Genomic DNA, 12,821 nt, shown 5'->3' on the forward strand with positions numbered 1-12,821 from the left:
GTATACCTTTTGAGTAGATTTACTTGTAAATTGCGAAGTTTTTGTTATAATGAACTGAGGAATATTTCATGACGAACTGATTGTGATTAATTCTTTAAGGATTGTTCAGATATTCATTTGTCTAATTCTGTACGTATTATAAATTCTTCAGATATTTATTTGTGCAATTCTGCACATATTAAAAAATATGAATTTTCTATGAAGTTTTATTTATTTCTGTGCTATCTGGGAATGTATTCGAGAATTGTGCTTGTTTTCTCGTGCTTATTTTTATTTGCAAATTTTTTTAACGGATTTGTAATCGACATCTTTCTACGAAATGTTCAATCCCGTCATTTGCGATTACTATTTAATATTATATATTAGATCATTTAATTTTTAAAAGTGTCATGTGTTGATGTAAATGAAATTGCCGTTTTTTTCGTATTTTAAACTTCTCGTCTTTATTCGTCTTTCTTTTATGCAGATAGCATGTATACCAGTGAAAAGTACATGTTCCATACATGAATGTGTATACATAATTTTATTTATTTACTACGATATTAATGATTGAAATTCGCGTTTAAGTCAATATGGAAAGTGAAGAAATTCGTTTAATTTATTTGTACAGGTTTAAACTCGGCCATAGTGTGGCCGAGACAATGTGAAAAACTAATACTGCTTTCGGCAAAGGTTCCGCCATTGAAAGGACGACGAGGCGTTAGTTCGGAAAGTTTCGGTTTAGAGACACAAACTTCGACCTTTACCTCACGGACATACACCCTCCGTCATTGACGACGCCGTTTTAAAGAATATGATTGAAGCGGATCCGAGATTGACAGTTCGAGAGATTGCAGGAAAATTCAACATCCATCACTCAACTGTCATTCGACATTTAAAAGCCTTGGAAAAGGTGAAAAAGTTGGACAAATGGGTTCCCCATGAACTAACGTTGAACCATGAACATGAAGCAAAGAGGGATAAGATGAGACGTTTAGGGATCTGCGCTTCTTTGCTTTCTTGAGTAATGATGGTATATCGCACAGAATAGTGACAATGAAAAGTAGATGCTTTACGACAACCGTCGACATTCTGCGCAATAGTTAAATGCGAACGAGCCTCCGAAACACATGCCAAAACTGAACCTTCATCCGAAGAAGATTATAGTGTCTGTATGGTGGTCAAGTAGGGGCATCTTGCATTATTAGTTTATCGAACAAGGTGAAGTTACAAATGCTGATAAATACTACAAAGAAATTGACATTATGTACCAAAAACTACGCGCTCAACAGCCGGCATTGATCAATAGACACGGTGTGTTGTTGCTTCACGATAATGCCAGACCAACATATTGCGGAAAAAACCGTAAAAAAATTAGCCGAATTGAAATTCAAAGTTCTCCCTTAGCTTTTCTGTTTTCCAGACATGTCACCAACAGATTACCGTCTATTAAAGTATCTGGATGGGTATTTAGATGGGAAAATTTTCCAAGAAGAAAGACGTGAAAAAGATTCATTCCACAAATTCATTGTCTCTCGTTCTCTAGACTTTTTTAACAACGGTATTGATGCACTTGTATCACATTGGCAGAAGTGCATTGAATTAGATGGACTATTTTGATTAATAAAGCAAATTATAAATTTGTCAAATAAAAGTCTAAAGTTTAAATTCAAAAACGGCCATTTCATTTGCACCAACTTAATATTATATTGCTTCAGTGATATAAAACGAAGAAATATATAATTATATTACCAGGCTGGATTCGTCGGGAGAAGCTAAGCTTAACAGCAATACACTCACGTTCACAGTCAAGGTTCCTGAAACAGCAAGGAAATATGACTTTAGCTACTAAATCCCGAATCGTCCGATCGATCATGAAGTTGCAAAGTTACGATATTCTTTATATTTCTGAATTAACACATAGGATATATTTCCTACAGTTTCAACGATGATGTCTTCGACATTTCTAATAAATGTAGAAAAAGATACGACTGTACGTTACGGTAAACGTTCAAATATTTTACGATCAATTCGTGTTACATCGACGAAGGTGTTATCTTGACAAACGACTTGAATTTATCTGCCACATGTATTTGACAAGATTATAATATATTCTTCGTATTACAGAGAAAAATTGTCCGGAGCAAATTCGTCTCTCATAATATAATTCATACAACCGCTAATATCAGACATAGATCGATCGGTGTAGAATTTTTGCATCACACAGAAATCGCCTGATGCAATTTCCATGTGACCGTAAACATGAATAGTGCAATCTTCCACGAAATATAAGTATATATTATATCGTATTAGATATCTATATATGTTTTTTATAACAACATAAGCTGTTAAGGAATACGCCGAAAGCTTTCTTCGAGCCATGCTGTGCACATGCTGCTACTACTTGGAAAGAAGCTTGAGGTCGTGGTTAGGACTCGGATTGGCTTATGAACTTTATTCTAAAGTGGCTATTGTGGTGACATATCTCTTTCGTCAAAGGTATATAAAGTTTCCTGCCGATTTAAAATGCGTTTGCTCTCAAGGAAACGTCGCAAAGAGTGCTCTGTTCTCGCGTAATATAAAGAGATGATTAACAATGCCATCTAAATTACCAATCATCGCCATCATCTATAGAAACAAACACTTGCGAACATTGTATCTTACTAGAAAATACATGTATGTATATATCACTCACTACTAACAATGTTATTAAACTTACATAACAAAAGTGTCACGATACTACATTATTATACGACAAACGGTATAACGCTAGACAGACAGATCTCATTCGTCAGAGTAGAAAAGTAAACTACATATTTCATACTCTAAGGAAGAGAAAGAGAGCGGACTACTTATAGGACAGCGTGTTCTACTTGGAGACCATGGATTTGTCTCCAGATACATCTGTCCCTGAGTACGATCTTCACACAAATGTTCTTCATCTCCGCGATTTATCATATATGCAAGAAGGACTCGAGTCCCAACCAGCGATCCGATCATCGCCGCGTGTAAACGCAATTGAGATAGATCTGTTTACTGCGAAAAGTAGATAAAATGGGGTTGGATTGGAAGTGGAACACATGAACTTCTCAAAGTTTATTCCGGTAATTTGATTATAGCCTTCGAGTAGTGCTAGCCCTTGCAAAGGACAACTATATACCATTCATCAAACCAATTTCGATAACGCCGAATTTCTATGTACCGAAAAGATATTTTTCAAAGCAATTCACAATTCCGTTTTATATCGTCTCAATCACGATGCCTGCGTGTCGCACGTGGTACAATCACATTAATCACGGAATAAATGTAATGAACTTTAAAGAAAAACAAGAAAACCATTGATACGTGTTGCTGATCCATAAACGTGACGCCAGTCTTCGATAAAAATGTATCGCACGTGGCGAAGCTGACATTAATAAGTCGATGCAATCGAGCACGAAAGTCAAGCCACCTTGACTGAAATATAAATCCTGCGATTGGCGGACTAACTTTTATATCTCCGTAATACGATCGATTCTAACTCGTCGCACTTGTGGCTGATGAAAACGGACGGCATGTTGTATCGCGATAATAGCTTACTCATCGAACCCGATTTCCTCTCCCGATAAAAATAAATATCCGTTATCAAGTGACATCAGGACTCTCTCTATGGAAAAATTCATCTACATAGAAAATTAATTCGGAACGGTACAGGCTGATAAATATACAGCGCGAATATCTAAAGAGCTTGACCAGGCGTTATTGGAATAATTTAGCATCGTTATTCGTCTAAATAATCATAGAAATATTAATATTGCCTGAATATAATATTTAGTTCGTGGCGCGATTAAAATGTGTCCAGAATTGTATAAGCTGCCGAGGAGGAGCCTTCTGTATTCTTCGAAACGGAAGCGAAGGGAAGCTTTCGTTCGGTTATATTCCAGCGACGTAAAGGAAGATATGTGTGAATAAAGTTTTGTGAGTAATGTCTGAGTGCTAAGATTGACCGAGATCGGCACATCGAAGTAAAGTCAGGAGATGTAATAAGTGAGAAACGATATGTAATGGTTGCAGGTGAGGAAAGGTCCGCTGCCACAACTAAACATACACATCACAAGTCACAGTCCCACAGACACGAGCTCGTAGTACGAATCATGGTTGTATCTCTCTTTTCTTACTGTCAAACATAGTACAATTAAACATCGAATTTACATCATCATTCCTTAGTTGTTCAACAGTGTTGAACAGGCATCGATAATGCCTTAATCATCTGTTTTATTGTGCATGTATGTATGTATAAGTGTACGGATATATGTGCGAGATTGCTAAGTGCTAAAATTGTACGACGAAGGTTTAGGTCGATAATATCGATTGCCGATGTGAATAATGTATTCAGCAATAATTACACATTGATACTTGAACATTCCTGCGCGACTATCTTCTCAATTTTAAACTAACTTTTAACCTTTTACTAATCATAGAAATTGAATAAATAATCAACTACGCGCATATATCTGCGTACATATATATATATATATATATATATATATATATATATATATATATACATATTTGTGTGTGTATGTGTAAATTTATAAATGCACTTTTTTAATTCTAGTTTATTTTTCTCTAAGATAAAATAAATTGTAATACAGTTTATCGCAATAAAATTAAATCAATTCTCATATATATTAAATGAACGATACGCGTGTATGTATGCCGACCTTAAACCCTCGCATGGAAGATCGACACACGTCCCATTCAGTACTTAACTCGACCAACTGCTGCATCGGCTGTTGATCAATAGTCATCTGCAAATAGCTATACTATATAGCTATGATTACGGTATTTCTCAAAGTGTTCCAAATATTTTCTCTTAACAGACGACTCTTTTGTTTTAGAACTTATCGTCTATTATAACGCATAAAGGTAGTTTAGTCATTTCAAGTTAAATCAAATGAAGAGTCTAACGATTTAAAAATAGTAGTAAATTAAAGTACAAATTTCCTTAAGTTGTTTCTCTCCGAGATTTTTAATTCTTTTAATCTTCAGACTGTTAATGAAATTAAATTATTAAGCGTACAAGTAAGGTGCCTTTTTTTATACGAATTTGACATTTATTTACAAAAAGACGAATTATTAGATATACAATTTAATTCTCGGCCTTTTTAAAAAAATATGTTGTTTATTTACAAAAAACAAATAATCTTTCAATCTTCAAAATAGTCTCCGTTACTTTCTATACACACTTCTATAATTTTTCGGATAACTGACAAAATCCGCTTCGGAAGAAGGATGATGATTTCGAATTGATAAATTCGTTGATGCTTTTGTCGACCTCCTCGAGAGACTTGAAGTGGGAATCAGCCAGGTGTTGTATTCAAGGATCGGAAAAAAATGGTAATCCGAAAGGGCAAGGTCTAAAGAATACGCCACATAAGGGAGAATTTCCCAGCCCATGTCGGAAATGACTTCCAAGGTTGTTTTCGCCGTATGCGGTCGCGAATTGTCGAACAGCAAAATCACCTTCCTTCTTTCAGCGCCGGTAAAAGATGTTTTTTTCATCAAATGCGTCACTCAATCTAATCCATTGCTGCTGGTAACGCTCAGAATTGACAGTTTCACCAGTTTGAGCGACTCATGGTAAATAACACCCTTCTGGTTCCACCAAATACACAGCAATACTTTTTTTGCGTGGATATATGGTTTTGCAGTGCTGCTCACCCGGATAAATCCTCGATTTTCGCATTTTAGGATTGTTATAGAGTACCCATTTTTCATCATTTATGCAAAAAGTCTCTCTTCTTGAATCTTGATAGCAGGACGTAGTCATGTTGAGGCGTCTCTCTTTGTTTTCAAGGCTGAACATATGCGGAACCCAACGATCCACCTTTTGAACCCTATCAAACTTATGTAGACGTTTCGAATTAGCTTATTGGGTCACTGTGCACTGCACGTACATTTGCAAGCTCTGATTGAGTTTCACAAATATTTTTTTCCAAAAGTTGTTCCAATTTTTTGTTTTCACCTTTCTTTGGTTATTCAGAGCGTTCTTTATTTTGAAGATTAAAATTGCCTTCGCGAAATTTTTAAAACCACTTTTTACACGTGCTATAAGACAGAGCATTTTCATTCAAGGCTGAGTAAATCATTTCCTTAGTCTCAACGGTATTTTTCTTCAATTGGAATACGAAAAAGAGGCAATGCCTCAGATGCTGCTTTTCGAACGACATCGCTTTCGTTATTGTTTGTTGAGATTATATCAGCAGCACCGTTAACTGTTAGATCTCGTTTTAAAACTGAAGGATGGAGCTTTAAAACGACTATACGGCGGGAAAAAATTTAAATTTGATTAGGTGCTGTAGTTAATTAAATATGGTGGCCGAAAATTAAGTTGTACACTTAATACGTGTCAATCCTGGAAATAGTCTCCATTATTTGCAACATACTTCTGCCATCTTTCAGGCAACTGGCAAATCCCCTGTCGAAAAAAAGATGGCTGTTTTGAGTCAATAAAGTCATTAACGCTTTCTTCGACCTCCTCGAAAGATTTGAAGTAGGAATCAACCAGATATCGCAATGACCGGAACAGATGATAATCTGACTGGGTAAAGTCTGGGGAATAAGTCACATGAGGAAGAATTTTCCAGTTAGTGCCCAAGTTAGAGATGATTTATAGAATTGTTTTCGCCGTACGTAGCCGCGTGTTTTTGTGCAGCAGAATCATCTATCTAGTTCCATTATCGGTAAAAGGTCTTTTTTGCTCAAGTGCGTCACTCAATTTAATCACCCAAAGCGGGACAAATCATTTCGATAGCCTGAGCAGCATTTTTATTCAACTGGAACGCAAAAAGAATGCAGTGCCTCAGATGCTCCTTTTCGGACATTATTATAACGACTGTTTTTTGGGGTTATGTCGGCAAGACCGTCAACTATTATAGTGTTTCTTAAAACTTAAGGTTGGTGTTTTCAAACCATTATAGTACGGGAAAGAAATTTTAATTTGAACCGGAATTATAAGATGTTAAAAATAAAGGCACCGAACTTATTTGTACACCTAATATATTCACAACCAATAGAGAAATACATCCTAACGCATTAGTATTTCTTCCAGAGACATTCTTCGGTATCTTAAGGGAACGGATATTTTTCGTAATTTATTCAAACAGATAAAATAACTTATTTATCCGCAATTTTATTCGAGAAAAATTTAGATATAAAGTCGAATGAAGGAAGTAAGCCGAATAGATTGAGTAGGTACTGAATAAGCTGAATAGACCAATTCTAGTTGATCAAAATACCACGATATAATAGTGTATTATCTTCTATATATATGACATTACGTAGTAACAAGAAGTAAAATCTAAAGGACGGACCGCGAAGGTGAGTGCGAAGGTATTGGTGCGGCGTGTAGTGGTTATTGTTCTTGTTCTTGGGGTCGTTAAAGAAGGTCGATGACCGGTTTGTCAAGCCGGTGTTGTCACCAGGCCATCTCATTCCGCAGCAGAAATCAGCATCTGTAACACCCAATAGCCTTTGCCTACGTCTTATTCTTATTTTGTTCATTCTTTCATTTATTTCATTTAAAAATGTATGACTTCGGAAAGAACTGCTTAACCGTCGACTCTCTAAATTTCTCATTCGAAATTTGTCTTCTTCGCTTTTTATCGGGTAATTGCAAAAGTTCGTACCCGATAGATGTCATTCCAATAGATGTCATTGGGAGAGTTGTATGATAGCGCCACTGATTGTTATATATGCATATTGCACATCTATGGAAAAGTGAATATTCAATGGTCATTTGAGCGAAAGACTTGTGTTTTGATTGAATTTACGTTGTGAAAAAAATTTTGAAAATAAGCGAAGAAAAGTTGCATTTACAGCATGTTATACATTATTGGAAGGTCATAACAGTTGGAACTGCCGTAAAAGATATTCAAGATGTTAATCAAGATCGTGGATCAGGGCCAACAATTTGAGCTGTTAAGGAATAGTTTGTGAAATTTAGACGTGATAATTTCCATCTTGACGACTAGCCACGCCGACCCTCTGGCATAGATAATGACATTGTGCACAATTTAGTGGAAAATAATTCACGAATTTCAAAGAAGGATTGCTGAGAGATTCAACATTGACAGATTGACCGCATTTCGACATTTAATAAAGATTGGATACACTTTAAAATTCAATATGCGGACACCACTCACCGAAATGAACGAATCGAGTTTTTGCAACTGTTACTTTGCTTGGCCGACTAACTAAAGAGTCGTTCTTAAATCAACTAGTGACCGACGATGAAAAATGGATTTTGTACAACAATATTCAACGCAAACACACTTGGAAACTAGCAGATGAACGCGCAGAATCCATACGGCAAAAGCCAACTTGCATCTTGAGAAGGTGAGGCTTTCTGTTTGGTGGAATTGCAAAGGAATAATTTATTTTGAGCTATTCCCCGTTGGCCAAACGATTAATTCTGACAAGTATTGTCAGCAATTAAACAATTTAAAGATAGCGATATAGAAGAAACGTCCCATTCTGGCCAACCGTAAGGAAGTCGTTTTTCATTACAACCACACACTGCAAAACAGACCTTACGCAAACTAAAGGAACTGAAATAGAATATCATACCACGCCCATCGTATTCTCCTGATATCGTGCCATCAGATTATCACTTATTATGACCATTGCAAAATTATTTAAATGGGAAAAATTTGATATTTTTGGAAGCCGCTAACAACCATTTTTCTTCCTTCTTCAGCGCAAAACTAAAGTTGTTTTATAATCGAGGTATCCCTATGCTACCAGAACGTTGGGGAAAGATTGTAAAAACGACACCGATTACATCATTGATTAATAAAAAAAATTTTATATACCAAATTACTGCTTGAATTTTAATGATAAATCGGGTATAAACTTTTGCACTCACCCAATATTATATTTTGCTTATGATTGAATCTCGATCTACATAGCTTATATTTTTAAATATCACTATAAAGCAAGAAAAAATTGAGATTTGTCGCAACTTCTCACGTAGAAGAAAATTAGCACGTGTATGTAATAAAAGTAAGTTACATATATTTCTTTCCATTCGAGCCTTTGCTATTGTAATACTCTTAATAAATGTACCATATATTGTGATTCGTTTAATAGGTATGTGTGTATATGATTATATGATATTCTGTTTGTGAGAAATTGTGTTTTTAGAAGAGTAATAAAAATTGTAAGTCTTTCAGTGTGTGTGTTTTTTTTACACCAAACAATCTTTGCCCACGTTATGTTTTTTTCCTAAATCCGACTTCCATTAATTTCACAATCAATTATTGAGATTGTATTATTTAAATTTTTATCGTTATCAGCCAATAAAATAAACAGAATCTTTGTTATATTTCTGAATTATATATAATACCGGGTAGCTGATCGAGGATATTACGCGAAAAAATCGGTAATCTGTTATCGCGCACAATTCTTGAAGCTGATGGAATATGAATGCAATCTTCGTACAGTTCGAGTGCGCTCTGTTTTTTGGGTACCTAACTTTTTCCTAGAGAAGGACAATCTGACTCATGTATTTGGAATGCAATTTTTCTTTCACCGCGTTAAATTTTGATTGTCTATTCATATGATATATTACTCCGATGTGAATTTTGCGATAAAATTTTCGTATCCTCGTAGAAATTAAGCGCATGTAACGTCAATAATTGTTGAAATAATTGTTGAAATGATTTCGTTTTCAGAAGAATAGGAACGATACAAAGGTTTGTGCGAAACACTGAAATTAAAAAAAGGAACGTGCATATGCACGCGTGCACGCACACACATACGCACGCACGCACACAGAGACTCTCTCTCTCTCTCTCTCTCTCTCTCTCTCTCTCTCTCTAACAACATTGGGTTTAAAAGTGTTATTCCGAGTATCTTGTTCTATATGTGAGTACCTAAAATTATTTTCTATGTGTAACGACAAGAAATTTATTGCCGATCTCGTTAACTCTTCTAAGTGTTGAAATTAAAAACTGATTAATGAATAAATAGATTACTAGAATCTGGCTTCGTGGGTTATAACGTGTAACGACAATGGTGATTTGAATGCACGTGTCATTTCTCAGCACATGTCAATAACTAGTTGTGTTGGCATCTTTTCCACTGCAACACAGTCGTTATTACCAGCTACGTCTGTGATAGTCGGACGTGGAGCCGTTAATAATTTGAGCATTCCGCGTTCCTATAATATATTATAAATATTACCGTCTGGCATATTTCCACCTCTGATCGAATTGCCATCGCTATTCTGTCCAACCACATTAACGTGGTGTACATCGAGAAAATGTCTTTATTTTTTCAATGAATTAACCAAATAAATGCGCTGTAATAAAATTTACAATAAGATGCGCAGTGATAAAATTTCTCAAGATTCACAAGTCAGATTTGCGACGGATGATAGGAGAATGTTAAATTACGGAGCATCGCGCCATAATTTTTCGGATACTCCGAAAAATAGAAAATCTCATATCGAACGTCTTTTTAGTAGTAACTTAAAAAAAAATAATTTTCTCACGAAGTACACGAGAGAGAGATTCGCATAACGGAAAACGCTGAATGGACTGAGATAATGGATATCCGTTATCAGTGCCTTTGTTTTTTTCCAGGACGAATAAAGACACGCGAATTTTACTTTAAGGTCGAGCCGACTTGAAAATTGACGAGGGATTCGGCAGATGAAAGGGACTTGGACTATAATTCTATCCGCGAACGCGCGGCTTGGACGGACGCAAATGTTCGCTCGAATACACCTCCTCTCGCTCGAATCGCGCCTTATTCTCTTGATCGCGCATCTTATCGCCTTCCTATGTGTATATCCCTCTCATTCACCTTTTTCCTCTCATGTTTCCGAACACAAGTCGATTTATAGAGAGTACCCTTACGACGAGGGGTGAGCAGTGAGCTGTGGTTGTGTGGTGCTGTGTGGTGGTAGCGGTGCCGGTGATGTTCGAGGTGCTCTGGATCGGGGTCTTTAGGTACGAGGTCAAGGGTGTCGTCTTGACGAGTGTGGGGTGGGGGCCTCAGTGTACCTTGGACCGGGGGCAGAAGCCGCTTGTCGTAACGCGTCGACAGCAGCAGGTTGTCCAAGATCTCCTTGTCCGACTTGCCCTCTTCGAAGCTGCAACACAACGCACTGTTGGCGCATTCGGAAGGAACCTGGCGAGTTACGCGCCGTGGCAATGGCGCGTTCTCCGCGAGAGCTCCCTGCTGGTGGCCTTCTGTATCTACATACCTCGAAAATTGTCTCGCTCGGCGAAGAAAGAAGGGTGTTGAAATATAATCAAGGTTTGTGGTAAATTCATATATAATAAATTGGATGTCCGATAAGTTTTGACGAAGCGGCCGTATGCAGGTAGAACGAGTTAAACTGACGAGGAGACCACATGAAGTTGGAAACTCAGATGTGAGCCAAATTTTAATATTAATAGTTTATAGGGAGGGATTCCCTAAATACGAACATAGAATATTAGGTGTAGATGGCCAGCCATTCAATTTATTATTAACGAAAAATACTTCAGGATATGCACAGAACGGTATAATATTTCTACTAAAGAGAAATTGCGACTAGTAATATCAAAACCAACAGAACATTAACAAAAGACGAGAAAAATTTATTCCAGCATTCAGTTAAAAAAAAATGCTTGTAAATACCATATGTGTGATGTTTTGATTATAAGCTGTTTTATATATCTGACTAACATGATACAAGCAAGCTACGTTATAAAGAAGAATATTATTAATTACAATGAGATATAAACTTTGTGATTTCCGAACAGTGTGATTTCTAGACCCGATCTCTCCTATATCTTTCTTTCCAATCAAATTATTAATTTTACGTTGTATGAAAAATCAATAAAAATTTTGATTATATATAAATTATTTTGTTCTTCTATTGCTTTTCTCCCTTACAAAATAATTCAGGAATTACAATTTTTTACTAAAAAAAGAAAAAATAACGTTTGAAAAAAAATTCTAACAACAGGAATTAAACCCGGACTTACATCTCAGCAATCAGACATCTTACCACGCACCGCTTTGAACTTCGGCTATACTACATCGGTCTATGCATACGCTGAAATCATTTCTAATTAATAACTTTTAAATGGTTGGCCATCTATATATAATATTCTATGTTGTACTTAGAGAGCTTTCTCCTATAAGTTATTAAAGTTTAGTTTACATCTAAGTTTTCAACTTCGTATAATCTCCTTACAAGTAGAAAAATCATGCACCATTTTATCAAATTCACAGTAGTTAATGAGCAATTAATTATTCAGTAAAAATTAATCAGCGTATGGGAAACGGTAGGCCGAACTCTTTATAGAGAAAAGTGGCTCATTTCTGAAGATCTCCTAGCAATGATTGATATCAATTGATAGCGAGAGGCGCGATACTCGTTCGCTGCGTTACGTCGCCTCTAGAAATCAATTAATGCTTATCTTTGCTAGGAGACCTTCAGAAGTAAGTCACTTTTCTTTATGTAGAGTCCGGCCTCTTCTTCCAGTGCGTTATATATATATATATATATATAGTGTGAACCACGCAACGTAATCAGCTTAGTTTATTCTGCTGTTAATGGACCGCTTGAAAATTTTTTGTCTAGTATAACATAGTTCAAGGTGAGCTTTAAGATCATCTACTAACAACAGAATAAACTAAGCTGATCACCTTGCGTGGTTCATCCTATATATATATATATAAGGGTGATTCATTCTAATTTTAACAGGTAGATATTTCAAAAAATATGGAAGATACGGAAAAATGTTTCAGATAAAAGTTGTAGGGTTTGAAGACATAAGACGATGACCTTTCTTGTACAG

At 36.0% G+C, this 12,821-nt stretch overlaps 1 protein-coding gene across 13 annotated transcripts in view; it reads right to left on the reverse strand.

Annotated features, from left to right (window-relative positions):
* LOC106742667 (glutamate-gated chloride channel) overlaps positions 1 to 12,821 on the reverse strand; it is a 101,097-nt gene that overhangs the window by 42,939 nt on the left and 45,337 nt on the right. For 7 of the 13 annotated variants that reach the window (XM_014615848.1, XM_014615841.1, XM_014615844.1 and 4 more), the window contains exons 4-6: positions 11,031 to 11,119; positions 7,335 to 7,475; positions 1,732 to 1,796 (exon numbers count right to left, since the gene is read on the reverse strand). In XM_014615848.1, coding sequence (XP_014471334.1) covers positions 1,732 to 1,796; positions 7,335 to 7,475; positions 11,031 to 11,119 — 295 coding nt within the window. Of the gene's footprint in view, positions 1 to 1,731; positions 1,797 to 7,334; positions 7,476 to 10,830; positions 10,917 to 11,030; positions 11,120 to 12,821 lie in introns of those variants that run through there. The other 6 variants (XM_014615846.1, XM_014615850.1, XM_014615849.1 and 3 more) reach the window with 2 other exon arrangements.

The sequence above is a fragment of the Dinoponera quadriceps genome, unplaced genomic scaffold, assembly GCF_001313825.1.
Source record: "Dinoponera quadriceps isolate SergipeBrazil2010 unplaced genomic scaffold, ASM131382v1 scaffold827, whole genome shotgun sequence".
Classification (NCBI taxonomy): Eukaryota; Metazoa; Arthropoda; class Insecta; order Hymenoptera; family Formicidae; genus Dinoponera; species Dinoponera quadriceps.